We start from the raw sequence: 19893 nt of genomic DNA, 5'->3' as shown, positions 1-19893 counted from the left end.
AGAATGGTCAGATCTATAGCTTACATCTATATCACAACCTCTAACATGTGGTATTAAATCTTCAGTCATAAGGAAAAAATCCAATCTGGCTTGCTGAATTGGATTTGTGCGTCGCCATGTAAACGTATGGCAATTACCATTTAATTCTCGAAATGAATCAAAGAGACGATTTTGATCAATGTAATTCAACAATACAGATCTAGAATTTTTGTTATTATTTATCGATTTATAGTAATCATAATCTAATTCTATATCTTGTACTAGATTAAAATCACCACACCAAATAAATGTATTATTATTTATATCATCTATTAATCAAGGTAATATCAATGTTAAGTGCGTCATATATTAATTTATATAATTATAATATATTTCTTTCTTCTTAGGAGACAAAGCAATTACAGAAACTGAAAGAAGGTATTTATTTTGTAAATTATCTTTTTTTTTGTTTCAGTTATGCAATTCATTTGAATATTAACGAAGTAGGAAAACGTTTTTTTAATCATACTCTTTTATATTCCTATTGTATAATGGTTTAATTATTGAGATTTTTTTTTAGTTACATAAAGTGATAAGGATATGCATTATTGTAATACATACTTAATGATTTCAGATTGACATATGAAAGTCTTCAAACGGTATCTGAAGCTCAAACAACATATTCTTCATTATCATATGAGACAGGTATCAATTTTTTGTTACGTTCAATACATGTACTTTATGTTTATAATCAGTCAGATTCAAAGACCCAAGGCTCTGAATATCAGACTAAGATAAAATAGCGAAATAAATATTTCATGTATCAGTAAATTAATTGGCGACATCAGTTATAAAATAGAACTAAATTTATTTATTAAAGCATTTTTTCTTTGAACCTGTGATCTATTAGTTTGGACGTCGTCAATTAACAGTCCTGTGGTAATGGTAATGCACTTTACAATAGAATTTTATAGAATATGAAAACAGCCATGATGTGTTTTACAGATGATAGTATTGTACACACGTGAAGTGAAATGCTCATAATTTTGGTCCATTACTAAGTAGCGAAAAAGTAATTAGGTAAAACTATTATGTTGTTTATCGTAGCTAGCTTGTTATATTATATGCTTTGAAATAGTAACTACTACGAAACGTAAATTCAGAAGTATAATACTCTGCCATATTCTGCGTATCAGCATGCGGTACAGAAAGGGTTAATTATAACGAATCTTTTGACTCTTTTTTAAGTAGATCTTCATCATCGTGAAGTGTTGAATAATATGGAAAGGGGTCATAACACTTCGGACAGCCTTCTGTAACACGAACAGGGATTTAAACAATGACATGACTTAAGTTTGATTCATGAATTGGAACTGGTTGGTCCCTAATATTCAAAAACGTTTTTTAAAAGAGTGCACTAATACTTTTACGTTTCAACAAATAATTTCCAGCTTGAACATATTTTTCTTTGTAAATGCAGTTGAATTTAATGACAACCAAAGTTTGCTTCAGTTTTTTTATTAGTTATGATTTGTATTTTAACAGATCAAAAGAGGCGACAAGAGGACAAAATGTACGAAAACTTGCGGATGCAGCAGATGTCATTATCAACAATCTAGAACTATCGTGATGAAGGGAGTTTTGCATCATTGACATACAAAAGCGTATCAAGTAATCAAAAATCTCAGGTTCATTCCATTAATTTCTGAAGGAGTTATTAAGTTTCACTTTAAAAAGTTGATAATGTTTATCGAAAATGTATGTATAAAAAGTAATACAAACCTTATTATTCAACATGTTGTAATAAAACTCATTATACGCTACTAGTGATTCGCTACTAGTTATTCGAATCCAAATTGCTTTTGTTAATGATGGTAAAAAATTAAGTGTGCTGCATTTCCGGTTGACCTTTGTTGATGAATGCCGCCTATATATAAACAAGTTGAATACATCTGGTGATTTTAAAAATTACAAAATATTACGGATTCATGTTAATTCTGGTCTGCTTAAACCAGTGCTAGGGGGCGTGAACGATTGCTTGCAATTACTATGTACTATTGTCCATGAACAGTCTAAATCAAACCGAGCCTGCAACATTTTCAATTTTGCTGTGTCGGGCTGTTTTTAGGTATTCCGTTTTTTGAAGTCAAATAGAGAATTATTATTGTTTTATTTGTGGAAATCATAGTCAATTATTCTATGTAACAAAATAAGAGGTGCGTATTTTGTGTTTCTTTATAGCAACGGTTTGTTTTACGTCTAATTTAATAAGGACACAACGTGAAAGCAAGTAAGACTTTAGTAAGACCCCTTTGACATTCAGCTCCTCGTGCATAAAGATAACTTCCAGATCCATATTTCACATTATTTTTAGTCTCGAAGTTAACCAGCTATTCGACCCCTTTTTCCAAATTCATGTATTTATTGTATATAATGTTGACTATAATTGCTTAAAGAGACAATTTTTTTATTTCACGTAAAGACCAAAAAGCACCCGTTATAAATAATCTTTGATATTAAATCTAATCTTTCTTATTTATAACGCCTTTTGCGACTCACTTTTGGTTAGAATATACGTAAAGTTATGTATCACAAGACATTCAAATAAAAACAGGTACTATTTAGCCGGTAAAACAAATGTTTGATTAAAAATATAGAATAGCTTCTTTGTGGTTACAAGAATGTCAACATTTATAAGTAAAAATGTTTTCAAGAATAAAGAAGTTCTGGAAAATATGGATTTTAAGGATGAAATATGATAAAAATTGATTTTTTTTATATTATTCTTATTAACTTCATTCATGTAAATATGCTTGTATGTTAAATGAAGTATTCTCTGACAGAATCACTATATTTAAAGAAAATTCTTGTAAGACTATAATGTAGTTTCCTTCCTTCCTGCCATTTTTTTAAGAAAGGTATTTGAAAATTCGGAGCCGAGTCATCTTTATAACTTTTTTGAATAAAATTGTATGAATGTAATAAATAAACGTATGAGAGATGATGTGACCCCCACTCGGTACTGGATGAGTCACAATGCAAGTGAGAATTGTCTTTAGTACATATGGTTAAACATTTTGCCTATGTCCTAAAAAATCAAATCTATATATCTTGATTAAAAAGCTTTTTGATTTGAGTTAATTCTCCTTCTCCAATTACAGAATTGTTTGAATCCACATTCGTTGTTAGAAAGGGCCCCAGAACAGCATCAGTACATAGGGTGTATTACTTAAGTACCGGAACCAGTACTTGCCAAGTTATGCAGTACCATTACCAGTACTAGATTTAAGCTCGGTACTGCAGTACCAGTATTTTAGGAAGTAATAAAGTATTAATACCAATTCTTTTATATATTTATCATATTTAAAATAAATACACAATGTCAAACAAAAAATAACTTAGTATGCAAATTAACATATTTTAATGATTTTAACTACATATACAAATTTTAAAAAATGCGTAATTATTCAGCAAAAAAAAAATGAAATTATTATTTTATTTAAAGTTAATATTACATTCACACCTCTGTTCAATTTATACTGAAGTAAATAACCCTTTTTATGAAGCTAACAATATCACTTGAAATAGGATTATTTAGAATAGTAGAAGAGATTCCAATGTGTGTCATTTGTTTCTTCACATTTATTGGTAACAAATATCTAATATTCTGTTAAAGCATTATTTAAAAGTAGTAAAATTCACATTTGCCCTTGTCAAGAAATTAAAAAAAGAAACACACACAAATTATTCGTTCTAAGGCATAATGTGCCTTACTCATTTCACCGTGAGTAAATCAATTATTTTCTATTCTCAAATCAGCTTAACAACAACAACAACAACAACAACAACAACAACAACAACAACAACAACAACAACAAACATTATAGGTTTAGGTCGTTGTATTTGACAGAGTTATCACATTTCAAGATCAATAATTTCTCTAGTCTATTGCAAAAAAAAACATCTGCTGGAATGACAGCTGTCTCGAATTTCGATGGAGTCATGATGAAATCAACTGAAAATATCTGAAACTAAGAAAAGACTGTAAAATAAAACAGAACATAAAAAGGGAGGGTGGGACGGGAATATGTATGCTTTTTTCTGTCATTTTACGAATTGTATTATATCAAATACAGACCTCGAGTGACGCTTTTACACATATACTCCCTTATATACAGTACACGCACGTGAAAATCGTTCAAAATTATAAAGGCATGTGCAACAGAGTAATTCGAATTAACGTAAAATCATAAATATTTGCTATTGATATAACAGATAACACTGCGTATTGTTCGAAACGAAAATAATTTCATTTACTCAATATACCGTGAGTAAATCAATTATTTTCTATTCTCAAATACTTCTAAATAACAACAACAACAACAACAACAACAACATTTACAACAACAAACATTATAGGGTTAGGTCGTTGTATTTGACAGAATTATCGAGCAAACAAAGAGAGAAATATATTGTAGAAAAACAGCTCCATGAAGAAAACACCATTACATTACAACCATTAAATTTGAAAATTTCAAAAATTTATAACTTCATTAATTTAAAGACCAACAAAAGAAAAACAGAAAAAACTATACTCGCCTTAATGAAAATTCTTTGTCTTAACTTTAATCACCTTGACCAGATCAAATCATACACCAAAATCAATTATCATGGCTTTAGCAGCAGTCATCTTGACTAGATTATGTCATCTTGGCCCATACACCAGTCATCCTAACCCAAATTCAGCAATCCTGTTCCTATACAACGGTCATCCTGACCAAACAAAAACATTCAGCCATCCTGGCCTATACAACGGTCATCCTGACCAAATTCAGCCATCCTGGCCTATACAACGGTCATCCTGACCAAAGTCATCCATCCTGGCCCTTACAACTGTCATCCTGACCAAATTCGGCCACCATGGCCTATACAACAGTCATCCTGAGCAAAAGTCTACAAAAGTAATCTTGACAAATATTTAAGTTATTCTGACTACATTCAGATATGCATGCCTTTGAATGTAACACACTGACTTAACTACCCTGGCCTTATTCTGTGGGTTTTTTGTTTGTTTGTTTTTAGACTTTTGTGACTTCATTTTAACAGTTTTCTAGATAAATTAACAAGACTCTTAAACGTAATAAAACATTCATCTGGATATATTTAGTTGCAAATATCTCTCAAAAATATTAAAAATATGTAATTGCTTAATTTCTAGTATTGTACGTAATAGAAACTTAATCAGAAATAATAACATAAATAATTGTTAGCATGTAATTACAAATTCTAAAGTAAGTCAGAGTCTAGGTTCGAACCCTAATTTCTATCGTCTCCACAATTGCAAGATTGCAGGATAATTGCATATAAAAGATAAAAAAGTAGGGCTTTTATCTCAAATAAAAAGTGATGTATTATTTTTGTATAAAACAAATTAAAATTAATTGATAACTATTTAGTTAGATTTGCATTATGAATGTCAAAAAAAATCAAATTTCTAATACAATTATGTATTAGAAATCTAAATTCAAAGACACAGATAATCTGTTTTTCAATGAATCTTTCACAATTCCATCCTTTGCAGTCACACTTTTCCATCTACAATGTCTTAGCCAAAGTCTATCACTTGTGTTAATTATTACACAATAATGCGACTTAAACTATCTGCCGTTTTATTCAGCGACTTGTTAATCCAAATAACATTTAAAGATCATTTTCTGCGCATGACATAAATATTTTAAATTCAAAATTATGCAACCATTAAATCTGTGCTACCCTTTTCCATTGTGCTTACACAGTTCTTACTATCTGTATGCCATTGAACTGTTTTACCGTTAAATTTTGAAATAAAATTATCCAGACAAAATTGAATTGCTAACTGTTCCCAATTCGTCGAACTCTGACAACGTTCATAATCTGACCATATTTTGTGTGCCACAGAACCATCATAGTCAATATATGCAGCACCTGCCACCGCTGACGCATCAGAATATATGAAAACTTCCGGTACAAATTCCTTAAATAAAGATTTCTGAAAAGGCGAACTTAATATGTTTGTCCAGAATTCAAGAAATGATTTGCACGTTGAAATGATTTTTTTATAATAAATAATAGCTGATTCAACAAAATCCGAATGATCTATAGCTGACTTGTTATTTTTCATAATATAACTAAAAATGGTATTACATAACCATGTCCAATAACAGACGACAATACATCTCTATCTGCTCTATCAGTCCAATATTGCAGACAACTGTTTAATCTTCCTTTAACAGATAAGTCAGAAATTCTAATTCTCATTCTAATTCTAATGCTACAGAAAAAGTCACTACATGTATTAGCAAAATTCCAATACTTATCATCAGAATCACTTTCTATTTGCTGATTGTTGTTGTTGTTGCATGCCTGAGTCCACACTGAATCGTTGTTGTTGTTGTTGCTGCGGGCTGAACTGAGAAGAGGGTGTGGCGACTGGTCCCAATGCTCCACGACCACGAGATCCGAATCTAGATGTTGCGACTCCGTATTCGGTGGCACAACCTGATGCGAAGTGTCCAATTCAATACGCCCTCCCCCAAATGCACGAAGCGCCACCCCATGGGTCCTCTCGAATGGGGGTGCTATTTCCTCTATAGCTGCGAAAAGAAGACTGCCCAGAAGGGCTGAAAATATCAGAAAACACAGCTTCTTTACGTTTTTCAATCTTATTGATAGCTCTTTCCTCTGCTTTTCTAATACGCCTATCATCATCCAAATCAGAAGCAAAGTCACACAACTCATACTCATTAACTGTACCCCATACAGCTGAGGAACTATCAGCAATACGAATAATTTTATTTCTATGTTCTATTTTTTCTTTTGCTTCCTTCAAAACTTGCTTAGCTTTTGAAGCATCTCTTTTACTAACTGCTCTATATCAAATATGCAACAGCTCTAAACTTTCATAGTTAAAATCAAATTGCTTCTTATTTCCAGCACTTGAGAAAGAAATTAAATTGTTAAGCCTGACCTTTTTTCTTGAAGATTCAGCTCTCCACTCTACTTCTGCGTTCAAATCGTGTTTCAATTCTGAAAACTTTTGGTCGAAAATTTCTTGCATTTCTCCAATTAGCACCCTCTTTAAATCTTAACTGATTTCTTCTGTCATTTTACGAATTGTATTATATCAAATACATATCATAAATATTTGCTATAGATATAACAGATAACACTGCGTATTGATCGAAACGAAAATAATGTCATTCTATATTATTAATATCTAATAGATATGTATATGGAAGTAGGCATTCATAAGCTTTATAGCTTTCTGTCCAATCCCAAAAAGTACTTTGTAAATATTGTTCACTTGTTAAATGTTTTGTTGAATAAATATGTTTAAACCAATAGATATGTTGATATTGTGATATTTTCAAGTATCTTTTATTTATTTATTCCTTCAATTTGTATAAATGCCTTGTTAAACAGTTTGACATTTATGCTCATATTACATGTTGTATGCATGTTTGAGTAAATAAAAATATATGTTGTTGTTGTCATTGTATTTGTTTAAAACTCAAAGACAGTTCAACTAATTTGCATGATTTATATTTATACTACTACAATAAATGTCAGTTACCATAAAACGATGAATCCGTTTCGACAACTGATTGCTTTAAACAGTTACATAAATTTCAAAACATGAAAAAATAATAAAAAATAAATAAAAAAATATAAAAAAAATACATAATTCATTTATGTAATATGATTTCTCTATGCTTAATTTCCATGTTATGCACATTCTTAAGTTCTGGTTTTCTATAGTTATAGGTAAGATTTGAAAACTTACTTTTTCACAAAAATAAAAAAATACATGGAATTTACAGTGTGTTTTTATTTTTTGAGACAAACTGATGACATTTTTATCAAAACCAAAGTAATGCACTGTTATACAGTACTACTTTTTAAGACAGTAATGCATTATCAATACCAGTTAATTAAGTATCAGTACCAATACTTGCAAAATTACTGCAGTACCAGTAACAGTAATGTTGCTCTGGATAGGGGTATACGCAGTCTCCATTATTTTGTTCTCTACTTGTGAATGATCTCAATATTAATTGCCAAAAGTTAAGGCTATAAATTGTGAATATATGCATTTACTCATAAACAAAAGAGTCAACTCATAATAATAATACTTTTGTCCTAGGAAAATTCAACTCTTCCAACGATTTTGAAAGATTGCTAAATGCTATTGTCTTTGAAAGATAGATGAAACAATTTAAGTATTATTGAATAACATCATATGTCCTTTGGTTGTCATTTGAGAGTTCATGCAAATCTGTATAATTCTGAACAGAATATTCGTTGTCGTTGGTCACAGCAGAAGTAGCATTTGTTGATGGCCTAGAATAATCTTCATCTGTATTGACAGTTTGGAAACTCAGATTTGCGATTGTTCTGCAATATATTTTGATAGATTAAAAACATTTTACATGATAAGTAACTGCAAGTGAAACAGATACATATATATTCATAAACACAACCCTACAATATATTTATCCTATAGCTCTAAAAAACATGTTTTACAGTAAGACTCTGTAGCAAATGACATAAAACATATTTTATAGCCACCTTTTTAACTAAGTAAATAGCTGTATAAAGGAAAAAGAATGAAGTTCTATAATAATGGGGACATACCTTTGACTTGGCTGTGTAGATGTCTGTGCGTCTTGAGATAACAAAAAATAAAAAATAATCAAATAGTTTTCTGGCATTTTTATGCAATTACATGTGTATTATTTTATAACAATGTGTATTATTTTATATATTTCGTACTATTATAAAATCAAGTTTGTTGCTTAAATGTTAGTCTACATTTACCTTCAGGGGACTTAAAAATATATTACAGAACGAATAGTTAAACAACTAATGGCGGCTAAAGGATCTTTAATGACTGCTTAATGAATGTTAACCTGTATATAAACAAAATTAAAACAAAAAGATACAAAGCGTCTGTGAATAAGAGAGCTTAATAGCATGCAATTTGTACTGAATTAAACGATATGGTAAACCACAATTGTTCAAATTATTCATTGCTGGACTAGCATGTTATCATTTGTTTGGAAGTTTTGCGAGTAAACTTTTTAAAAATTATATATACATGTATATTTTTTTTTAAAAAAAAAACTTTATCGAGAATATTTTTAAGTAGTAAAATTGTTCAACTAGAAGTATCAGTTTTCGTTTGAAGTAAATTGACATGCTTATAGCATTTATCGTAACTGTGACAAACAGAATGCCGAGAGTTACACTAATAATTAGTCCTGTGCTTTCCAACGTCTTTTTTGAGGGAAGAATGGTCTCAGTTGGTATTTTTTGTTGCTCTTTAATAAAACAGATCAGATCTAAATATACATTTTTATAATGCAATAAAGTGTTTTATAACGTAAGATAGAAACTGTGTATGGCTACAGTGGGTTAAGTGACTTAAATATATAATCGTTTCGTTGAGATATCGACATCTGTATGAATGCAAATTTTGATAACTACAACTATTAACATAGACTATAACACTAAATAAATACTAAATTAAAAAAAAATTAAATATGTTTGCATCCATAACTAGATGTGCAATGTAAACAGACCGATTTATTGGAAATCCTGTAATAATTTAAAGACTGAAAATAATTATTGTGTTCTTTCATTGCACATAAAAGGTCGTGTTCTAAAAATATGTTTTGTTTTAAATATATAAGAGAATTGCAAATGATAATTAGATTTTATTGTTTGTATTTAAGATATTGCTCACCTGTTTCAGTTAAGAAAATGTACTGCTCATATTTGCCTATTTCATTTGTCACAGTAACACGATAATGGCCAAAGTCGGACCTCGATACGTTTTTAATAGTCAGTCTTGTATGAAGACCTGATGAGAGGATAACTATGTCAGCGTTACTCAGTAGCGGTATCCACGTGAAACTTTTTTGTTTGTGCCAGACGAAACCATCCATTCCGGGTTCTGGATATGCTATCGCTGTAAAATTGAGTGTCGCTGTATCATACAACCGCTCGTGAAATTCGTCTTCATTTGATGAAGAGGACGCGGAGAACCTAAATGTACAAAATATATCAGCATGTCATCAATTTCATGTGTTAAACGATCAAGACGAGATCAATAGCAAACCGTTTAATTTGTGATGCACTTAAATGTTTTATCCCCATGCTCGTTTGGAAATTAGTGTAAAGTATTGATCAAACTGAAAAAAAGTACTATGTAAGTTATTCGAAGTATTTAATTAATTGATGTCACGAAGTGCTTTAAGAATACAGCTATTGAGATCATACAATTGTGCTTAAGTATTGTATCAGTAAACAACCTCTTTGCATCCCTTTTATTTAAAATAAGGTTATTTCATTTTTTAAATATAAGCATTGCATTATATACATATTATTTGAATTTGTTAGTTTAAAACGCAGTTTAAATGCTATCTTATTAGGATAAACACGTGTTTAAGTTTTGATATAGTAAACAACAAGTTTCAAATGTTTAACCTGTTCATTGTACATACATTTTATATGTAACTCCAATGTTGCTATGGCAATCGTTCCAAAATTATTAACTGATTCCTCTGCAGTACAAGTATAAATACCAGATTCGAGACAAGTAACAGCTTTATGTGTGTAGCGTAACGTGTCTGTCATGTTTTGTCTATGAAGTATTTTATATTGAAATGCTATTTCAATATTTGTCTAGGATAACTGTCTATATTACAAACAAACAGTACATCGTCATACTCATCTACTGTAACTGACGAAACGTTTACTCTTCCTTGGACAACAAATGATACAATCGATGCCTTATCTGTTAAATGATATGTCAAAAGTTAGTTATTATATATGAACAATTTTTTAAACATTATAGTTTTTGGTAAAATGCAGACAATCAATAACGATTGTCTTGGGAATGTTAAGATACATTTGAAACAGTAAACCTTTGAGATACATTATTTTCTTTTTTAGCCTTAATGGGCTAATCGAAGCCTCAAAAGATTATTCATAAATGGATTAACTCAAGAAGTTAAGCACGGAAAACCATTACCATTGAGTTGCATTTATATGACCATTTAAAACCAGAATTCCTTACGTAATTGCTTAATCATGTATAGCATACAAAAAAAGAAATGCTCATTCAAAACTTCAATCGTACCATTACTTTTAAAGTAGGACATTCTGGTGTGCAATAAATACCATGTTATTTAAAACTGTTTCTACAAATATACATGTACAATGTTTCCTCTTTAACTATTACTGTTTGTTAGCAGAAACTGAATGTGAACTTTGTGTCGTTCGTGAATGAAAAAGTTAAACTAACTTTAAAGTTAAGCATGTCTGTAAAAAGTCTAAAATAAAAATGTTAATAGATATAATAGACGTCTCACGGTCAATAACCATTATTTTAGCACAAAGGACATTATATCCAGGTGAAAAAGTTGGTATGTGTAAAATCTGCATTGTCATGTTGGTAATTGCGAAATAAAGTTAGGAAGTGATAGTTTCTGAGATAAAACAAACATTTGTTCTGCCAATATTCTTTGTTAATTCATAAATTGGTGTGTTTCAATCAAACATATAATAAAAAAACTAAATAAAAGTTATTGCTTCGCTTAATTTTATGTATGTAACATCCAAAATCATTTTACGTTATATATACTAAGAGGATATACAGATATTTTCACGTGCGAGTGAAAATATATTGTGATTTTTTTCTGTAGAGTAACCTTTACCTTTTTATTTTATTTAACTATCAACAACAAAAAAACTTGGGACAAACAGTTGGACAGCGCGAAGTAATTAACTGATTATTTATAGATGCGTGACTTCATTCAATTCAAAATTTATCGCTGCGATGGCAAAAGCATTAAAAAAATAATTATTCTTATTTGTGGTGACGATTAAATAAGCAGTGAAACTATAGACTGACAGAGAAAAGAATATTAGACGTTGTCCCTGAAATCCAATGTGAAGTTTGACTCCGCCCACAGTCATATGTGTTGTCACATTACTTTTGTTTTTAATAAATATGATGTATTATTGACTGATCATCATTTACGGTTAAAACTTTAGCTTTTGCCATATGAAGATATGAATCCGATTACAATATCTAGCAAATTTCAGAGCGGTGAAATAATATTTCATATAACTAAAAGTAAACTTACATAACACTTCAATATTAACAGTTACTGATTGTGTTCTACCAACTGGATGAGATGATTTGCATGTACAAGATCTATCTTGGCCACGTAAGGCTGTTAATGTGACAGTTTTTGTAACATTGGATTCCACAGAGGAAGTCGACGTTGATCCAGAATTAAAGCAGTCCCAAGTCAATGTTGCTAGTGGATTTCCTCCACTGATTGAGCACGAGAGTAAACTTTGATTGTTTTCTATCACGTAAAATGTTTCAGTGTTATTAAAACCTTCAATTACAGGAGGACCATCTGGTGAATCTATAAATAAAACAGAAGAAAGGTAGTAGTAGACTACTCTAAAAGTATCATTTAATTGTTACTGAGAAAACTTTGGAATGACTTAATAAAAATTTATAGAAATTCACTGATTGACAGAAACATTCTTGAAGAAACAGAAATATTCTTTTAACTTCGCGACCATACGCTATTTTTTAATGGAATGACACCAAAGTCATCATGCTCACTGTCAGTAGATTTGAACACATTTTAGGAATTCGTCTTATTTTTAAATCGTATGTCTTTTTTCTAATTCATGTTTCTTCTCCTTTTCGACTATTTAAGTAAAAACTTTCAGGCTGACTCTTCTGTTTGTGACGGTTAAAAAATTAAATGCATGGACCTATCATAAGAATATGTGCGTATGATTTATGTATTTTTACAAAATATTTATACGCTGTTTAAGAGTTTTATTTTTATTTATTCAATCATACTTTATTTCTTATCAAAATAAACTTTTTTCTCGTTTATCCTCTACTTATTGCATTTTTTGTTTTAGTTTGGTTGCTATAGTTAAACATTATTTTGCAGTTATAGAAAGATTTACTTACACTGTACATTGAGCTGCGGTTTTCTGCTAGATGTAAGATTATTAACAGAATTTCTAGCAATGCAGTATATTTTCATACCATTGTCTTCTTTTCCCGGGGAATACCTGAGTGTACTAGTTACATATATCAGTTCATCAATTGTAGTCTCTGCTATTGTGGCAAATGCCATAATCTCCATGTCATTATTAGTTGTTGTTGTTCTGTTATCTTTATACCACCTCACTGTAGCTGCCGGTTTCCCTCCAGATGTTTTGCAAATTAATATACTGTTTCAATGTTCTTCTGTACTGTTACTACATTGTTCGTTGGAGACATCATTAGAACAGTCTGTATTGGTACTGAAATACACACAGGAGAAATATATCTACCCCCCCCCCCCCCCCCCACAAAAAAAACTGTGATTGAAACCATTTCTAAGTACTCTTTTTGTTTAGGAAAATATATCATCAAACATAGAGTACACTTTTCAATAAATCATTCAAAATTTTGAAACAATATTTTTATTAGAGCGCAATACTTAATGTCATAAAGTTTATGTTTCGTTCTTGTCTCTGAAAGGTCATACAGCATTATGGCAAATGGTATGCTTTCGAAAATAATACTTTTAGAGACAATTTTTTCCCACTTCCAGACAGGAGGATATAACTCTGTTCGAACAGGATGGTCAAAATATGCCCCTTTTTAATTTTGGTTTACTTAAGTGTACAACATAACTAATTTCCTATACCTTTTTGTGTATTGCTTTGATATGCTTGGTACTTATTTGTTATCATCATTTAAAACTATGTGGATTAAAACGATAAAAGCATGTTTATGTTTTATATTTTCGATTTCGGTATAGTTGCATCCCTCCTCTATTCTACTATATTCTTTATGGTTATACTTTAAATCTTCTAACACTTGTATTTATCTCACAAAATTCAGGACAATAAACTTAACTTTTTTTTGATATAACATTTTTGAGATTTTTATCCACTATATCCTTTTCCTAAATTTCTGATTATGTCCCCTTTTCTGTAACACAAATTTGATGTATTTCTCATAGACTTACTAAAAAGATAAGTACTGTTTCACTTTCAAGTACATTTCTCCAAAACATAACCCTGTGTCGTTACCGCAGCAAATATGATAATTTTCCAAAAGCATATTGAAAAATCCTACAAATCCAGAGAGAAAGAATTCTACGTGGAGATCTTTTTTTCAATATTTTTTAACGGAATTTAATAGATAAATGAAAGAAATGTTTTATGGTTTACGTTGAACACTAATAGTATAGGCTGCCCTCTCGCTACCAGTTGTAGTAAATCCTATAATACAGCTCCATGAATCGCCATCATAAAACCGTGTTACATTTCTGATGGTCCATAATAGTTGTTTATTTGCAGGGCAGGTGTAACTGTACAGTGCTAGATCTGGTTGTTTAGCAAATACGGAACAATCTGCAAGCAGTGATCCTATTGCTGTTCTTGCTGAGGAGGTTGTCATTGTGTATGTTTCGACAGTAAGATCACCAACATAAGAGCATGTAAGTGTCAATGGCGTGTTCTCAGCTATGTTTTGTGTTGACGGTGTCAATGTCACTTCGGTATTTAAGAAAACAAACTCTGGATAAAATCAGAAAACATTATGCTATATCAAAGGATAACGACGCAGTATTAATAATCCTTACATCAATTGAAGAGATAAAAATGAAATAGGTAATTAAATTATCTGTGTATCATATTAAATCATTGGCACATTCTTTGACGCATAGAATGCTTATGTCTTCATTTTATGGACATACTTATCACTGGTGCAAGTTATGAAAAGCTTACTTTTAATATACTTTAATTACATAATTTAAGGAGTGTAATAAAGCGATGTAATAAAAACAATATAACGTTAGTGTTATTAGTTAAAAAAAAGCCGATTTACAACTTTACTGAGAAATACTTATTCATACGTACTGTCAACAGAATAAATCGACCATGTTAGCCGTCGGCGATAGCACCAGACCTAGCTTCTGTTCAAATCAACGTATACAACGTACTTACTTATATTTTCAAGCTGATATAAGTCATTGATGACTTACATTAAACGAAAGATATCTTGAATATTATAGCGTCAAGTAAAAACAATTGAATAAACACACAAGTTAAACAAGAAAAGCATTGATGCAAAGCATCAAAGGCGACGCCAAAAAAAATTGATCAAGTGTTGCACCTGAATACTTAACAAAAGATGTGTACTTTATAGCAATACCATTACATATGACCTGGAGGATAGGCCCAGTTTAAGTTGAAACTTAACCAAAAAGAATAGACTCTGTCTTGCCAAGATGCAAATACAAGTTATAGTCAATTAACCAATCTTTTAAGACTCATGCCATAAGAGAGAATTTCCTCAGATTTATTTTACCAGATACAAGGATACCTGAGTCATCAGCATATAATAAAAGCTTATTGCTTAGGTTTGCAGACATGCCATTGACATATATTAGACATAAAAGAGTACCTAAAATGAACCTCAGGGGACACCATAAGTACTCAGAGCAGTAGTAGAATGGGTACCAGCCACATCGACCAGCTGCTGTCGATCAAAGATAAGACTTGAACCATGTAAGAATGTCATTACCTATGGCAGATTCTTGAAGTTTCATGAAGAAGAAAAAGAAGAAGAACTTCTTCATGTGCAATATAGTGTGATCAACTGAATCAAATGTCTTTTGTAGATCTAAAAGTATCATGCAATACTGCCTTTGTCCATTCCAAATTTAATACAATCTGTTAAATGAATCAAACATGTGTCAGTTGAAAATCCACTTCTAAACCCTGACAGAAACTGCCTGACTATGAAACGAACCCATGACTGTCAGAAGACCAACTTAGCTTTCCTGCCGGCTACACATTTTCTCTTTAATAATGAAACAGTTCTAAACCACAACATATTTCTCCACTTTATTGATTTGTGTCCTTAAATTTCCTGATGTTTACAGAGCATAGTGAATTAAACTCAGGGTTAAATGCAGTCACAGGATGAGAAAACTTTTCAGCTTGACCAGAACTCGAACCTATGACCCAAAATAATGTACCGCGGCTGTAGCTATTGAGCTATCTGGTCCCTTACACATTTTCTCCTCTAAATATTGAACAGTTCTAAAACGTGACAGATACTTTTTGATTTTTAAATTAACAGGTAGATTAATTCTTTTTGAAATTAACAGGTAGATTAATTCTTAATTAAACAAATAAGAAAAGAAATTTTACTTACTCATAGTCTTGACCAAAATCACAATATATTATATAATTATTTTTTACTAAAAAGGGCTTAGACAGTTATTGGTGGTGCCATTATTTATAACAGGTCAATTTGAAAGTGAACATAACTGTACTTATACATGTACCATGCTTATTTTTGTACAGATAAAAATCTTACCTTTTATTCTATGGTAAGAAATTTAATGAAGGCTAATTTGTACTTTGCATCAGGGGCACTTGGCGAAAACATGAAAATGCAACAAACGAACCACTTTGTGGTAGATTATATTTTCATATTTTCATCTGGCGCCCGGTTTCTTTATGTACTTTGTTGGTTTTCATGTGGCACAAATCACCCACTATAAAATTTAGTGCACAAATTTATTCAAGGGCAAGTAACAATTTACTCTATAAAAAGTATGTTGTCGGGTTGACTTTGGGGCCCTGGAAGTTGACACAGGTGTCCCTCCATTACACACTCTCCCATTACAATAGATAAGACAGAAGCTGTCCTTTTCAAACCACAGTATGCACATGTTAGAAAAAAATTAGCATAACTTTTCAAAATATGATTTTTTGAGACTTTATAAATTATATTGCTTGATCCAAGTTTAAGGACATTTTCAATCATTACATGTTTTATCATTTATAACTTTAAATGAAAGTCATATCCCTTAAATAATAATGTCATAACTGTAACTCTTTAACTACAGAAATATCATAAGTCTCATCATATCAATATACTAAGATATACATGTATGCACATAACATTAATAATTCCCAGTTTCTATTAAATAAATATGAAATCCTAACATTAACATTAACATTGGCCTCATCCATCATAACTGTAAGTCTTTTAATACAGAAATACACATTATATCCATATACTAAGATATACATGTATGCACATTATATTAATAATTCCGAGTTTCTATTAAAAAAATATAACATCCTATGAACATTGTCACTTGGATGGAATTCATAATCTTGTAGAAAAAAACTATGATGTATAGTATAAAAGTAAAAAAGAAATCTCAAAAAGTCTATATCATATAATAAAGATTGAGTTGTGTTAGTGTCTAAACATTAAATGCATATCTCTTACAGTAACAAATACTGTCTCTCTTTAAACCTTCCATAAGACTTTACTATATAACTAACTGCATATATATCAAGTGTTTAAAATTGATAACTTCAGGATGTTATCCTTTCTCTGTTCTAATATATGGACATGTATGCTATATGCATAGCTTTAATTTTCTAAATTTCTACCTTTCATTTTTACCAAAGGTTATTTTATTAACAATTTATATACAAACACATAGAAAATAATAATTAGTTTACATAGTGAATAGAAGATTCCTGTAGCAGAATGAATACCTGTAGGTATGTATACTAACTGAACAAACTAAAAAATCCAGTTTAAGGTATATATAAAGCCTGTAAGAAAAATATTTCAATATTCACTCCTCAGGGCCTCTATGCTTTTAATGACCTGACAACTGGTAAATGTTATACAACAAAAATAGTAAGTAATACCTAAGATAGACAGAAAAGAACAAATAATTTAGTAAACATGAGTTACTTCCCCTTAAAGACGTTTTTGGTAGTTTTCTGTGCGCATCGTTATGCGCTTCCAAGAAAGATAATCACGGATAATTACTCTTCAAATGAATGTCAAGTTAAATAGTATTCGGATAAGTGTTTAAATTTCGGCTATAAGCAAATAATGAGTAAATAATACAGAATAGATATACATGTATCTGAATGTTCAAAAGGAGATCGGTTTAAAAGAATAAGAGGTCGTTTAGACAACATCACATAAAGGATTTTTCCAAGCATTAGTACGACAGCATTGGTGATAATTCTGCGCGCGTTACCCCACCCACTTGTGGTATAGTGACGAAAGTGCGTGACAGCGTCGCGACTTGATTACTGGCAGACATCTGGGCAAAGAAGTTTAAAATGATATATTTTAAAAGTGTTGAATAAAAAAACAAAATTAATATCTAAGAAATGTTCCGAATTTCATTATTTTCTTTGTAAATTTATGAATAGTTGCTTACTGTTCGGGTATGTTAGCCGAGTGAAAAAAATAATTTGGCCCTAAATATGTTTTAAAAAGAAATTCAGTATCATTTACTTAATATAACATTAAAAGAAAAAGAATTTTTTATTACATGTTTTTGTTGTATATTTGACAATACATTTAGTATAACACTGATATTTCTTAAGAAAGCGTGGTAATTTTGACAGTTGGCATATGCGGTAACCATGGAAACAGCCCGTTTACAAAAAACAAACATGTCAACATATATATTTTATTTCTATTTTTGAATTCACCATCAAATGTTACTTGATATATCAAAAATGTAGAAAATTCTATGAAAGAAATTTCTTGATAGCTTTAATTTTTTACAGAATTCATGTTTATTTGTTTAGTTAAAAGCATGAAAACTTATTTTTTAAAGAAATATGTTCCAATTATCGTTTGTTTTACACAGAACCCTAAGATAAAGCAAGCTTTGTATAAAATTATGTTTATTGTGAGTGTAATAAGCTATTTTATACATTATTATAACACAGTTTGGCTATTTTGACAATTTTGAGATATACGGTAACCATGGAAACTGCCATTTTTCAAAAAATCCAACACGCCAACATATATTTTTCTTTTTCTTTTTGAATTTGTCATTAAATTTTACACAACATATAAAAAAATTAGAAAATCCTATAAAACACTTTTTACAATATCTCTAATTATTCTCAGAATTCATGTTTATTTTTCTCATTTTTTGTTCGGTTGAGGAACATGGAAAACTCATTTTTTAAGGAAATATGTTCAGATTATCATTTGTTTCATTCAGAATCATTAGATAAGATTATCTTTGCATACAACAATGCTCGTTGTGTGTTTTAAGCTATCTTATACATTTTCTATTCGTTATAACACAGTTAGGCTATTTTGACAGTTTTTAGATATACGTTTACCATGGAAACTGCCATTTTACAAGAAATCAAACACGTCAACATATATTTTTCTTTTTATTTTTAAATTTGTCATTAAAATTTACTCATCATACAAAAAATTTAGAAAATTCTATGAAAGGATTAATTTTTCATAAAACTGTAGAAAATGTCTTTAAAATAGAGAAAACCTGAAACCCAAAAGAACACCCTAAACAGCAAAATTATGAAGTTTTATTAACCCATGCAAAGTAATGGTAAAGTATTCATAAAAAGTAAGATGGCCATGGGACAGCAGTAATTGAAAAAAATCGGATAGCTTTCAACATCCTTACACTGGTACACTTTGTAAAAAAACAATCATTCTGTGCAATAGATAGACGTAATATGGATAAAATCAATAGGATAATTTCGTTTACAACAGTTCTATTACCTATCCTTATACTCATTTGCAGGTGAATATTCTTCTAGTAGGAAAATTTTGAAAATATATAAATGAATGAAAAAGAATACGGCATCAACTTAGACCACAACGGTATTCGAAATCCGGGTTTTAGTATTGCCAATAAAGCTAAGGGACAAGCTGTTAAACTGAGCCTGCACTTTCGTAAAAATAATATCACAATGTACATGCTTTTTGCATAAAGTTATTAAATACAA

General features: G+C 30.4%; 2 protein-coding genes and 1 long non-coding RNA gene across 4 annotated transcripts in view; 1 reads left to right on the top strand and 2 right to left on the bottom strand.

Annotated features, from left to right (window-relative positions):
- Nucleotides 1-4034, top strand: part of LOC132753504 (hemicentin-2-like) — a 30493-nt gene extending 26459 nt beyond the window's left edge. The window contains exons 11-13 of the mRNA XM_060743986.1: nucleotides 387-417; nucleotides 614-684; nucleotides 1525-4034. Coding sequence (XP_060599969.1) covers nucleotides 387-417; nucleotides 614-684; nucleotides 1525-1598 — 176 coding nt within the window. The 3' untranslated portion in view covers nucleotides 1599-4034. The remainder of the gene's footprint in view (nucleotides 1-386; nucleotides 418-613; nucleotides 685-1524) is intronic.
- A 3354-nt stretch (nucleotides 4035-7388) lies between these two features.
- On the bottom strand, nucleotides 7389-10170 carry LOC132753502 (uncharacterized). Its single transcript, XR_009628969.1, has 3 exons — nucleotides 9764-10170; nucleotides 8653-9338; nucleotides 7389-8412 (listed from the first exon to the last, which is right to left on the bottom strand). It is a non-coding gene; the product is annotated as an uncharacterized LOC132753502 (long non-coding RNA).
- A 421-nt stretch (nucleotides 10171-10591) lies between these two features.
- Nucleotides 10592-18313, bottom strand: LOC132753509 (nephrin-like). Of its 2 annotated transcripts, XM_060743989.1 has the most exons (4): nucleotides 14287-18313; nucleotides 13031-13368; nucleotides 12171-12461; nucleotides 10592-10816 (listed from the first exon to the last, which is right to left on the bottom strand). In XM_060743989.1, exons 2-4 carry the CDS (start codon nucleotides 13206-13208, stop codon nucleotides 10689-10691), a joined length of 597 nt encoding a protein of 198 aa, XP_060599972.1. In that variant the 5' UTR covers nucleotides 13209-13368; nucleotides 14287-18313; the 3' UTR covers nucleotides 10592-10688. The 2 variants fall into 2 exon arrangements, with proteins under 2 accessions (XP_060599972.1, XP_060599973.1); XM_060743990.1 differs by lacking the exon at nucleotides 14287-18313 and having other exon boundaries at nucleotides 13031-13395.
- Nucleotides 18314-19893: the final 1580 nt, after the last annotated feature.

The sequence above is a fragment of the Ruditapes philippinarum genome, unplaced genomic scaffold (assembly GCF_026571515.1).
Source record: "Ruditapes philippinarum isolate M1 unplaced genomic scaffold, ASM2657151v2 ctg4834_1_1_1_1, whole genome shotgun sequence".
NCBI classification, from domain to species: Eukaryota; Metazoa; Mollusca; class Bivalvia; order Venerida; family Veneridae; genus Ruditapes; species Ruditapes philippinarum.
Note: the sequence above shows the minus strand (reverse complement) of the source record. Positions and strands in the feature narration are given on the sequence as shown.

Coding starts and splice junctions, on each gene's coding strand:
- LOC132753509 (XM_060743989.1), bottom strand. CDS start 13,208: ATGGAGATTATGGCATTTGCCACAATAGCAGAGACTACAATTGATGAA. Junction 12,462..13,030: donor ACCGCAGCTCAATGTACAGT/GTAAGTAAATCT, acceptor TTTTATTTATAG/ATTCACCAGATGGTCCTCCT. Junction 10,817..12,170: donor TGTTAATATTGAAGTGTTAT/GTAAGTTTACTT, acceptor ATCATTTAACAG/ATAAGGCATCGATTGTATCA.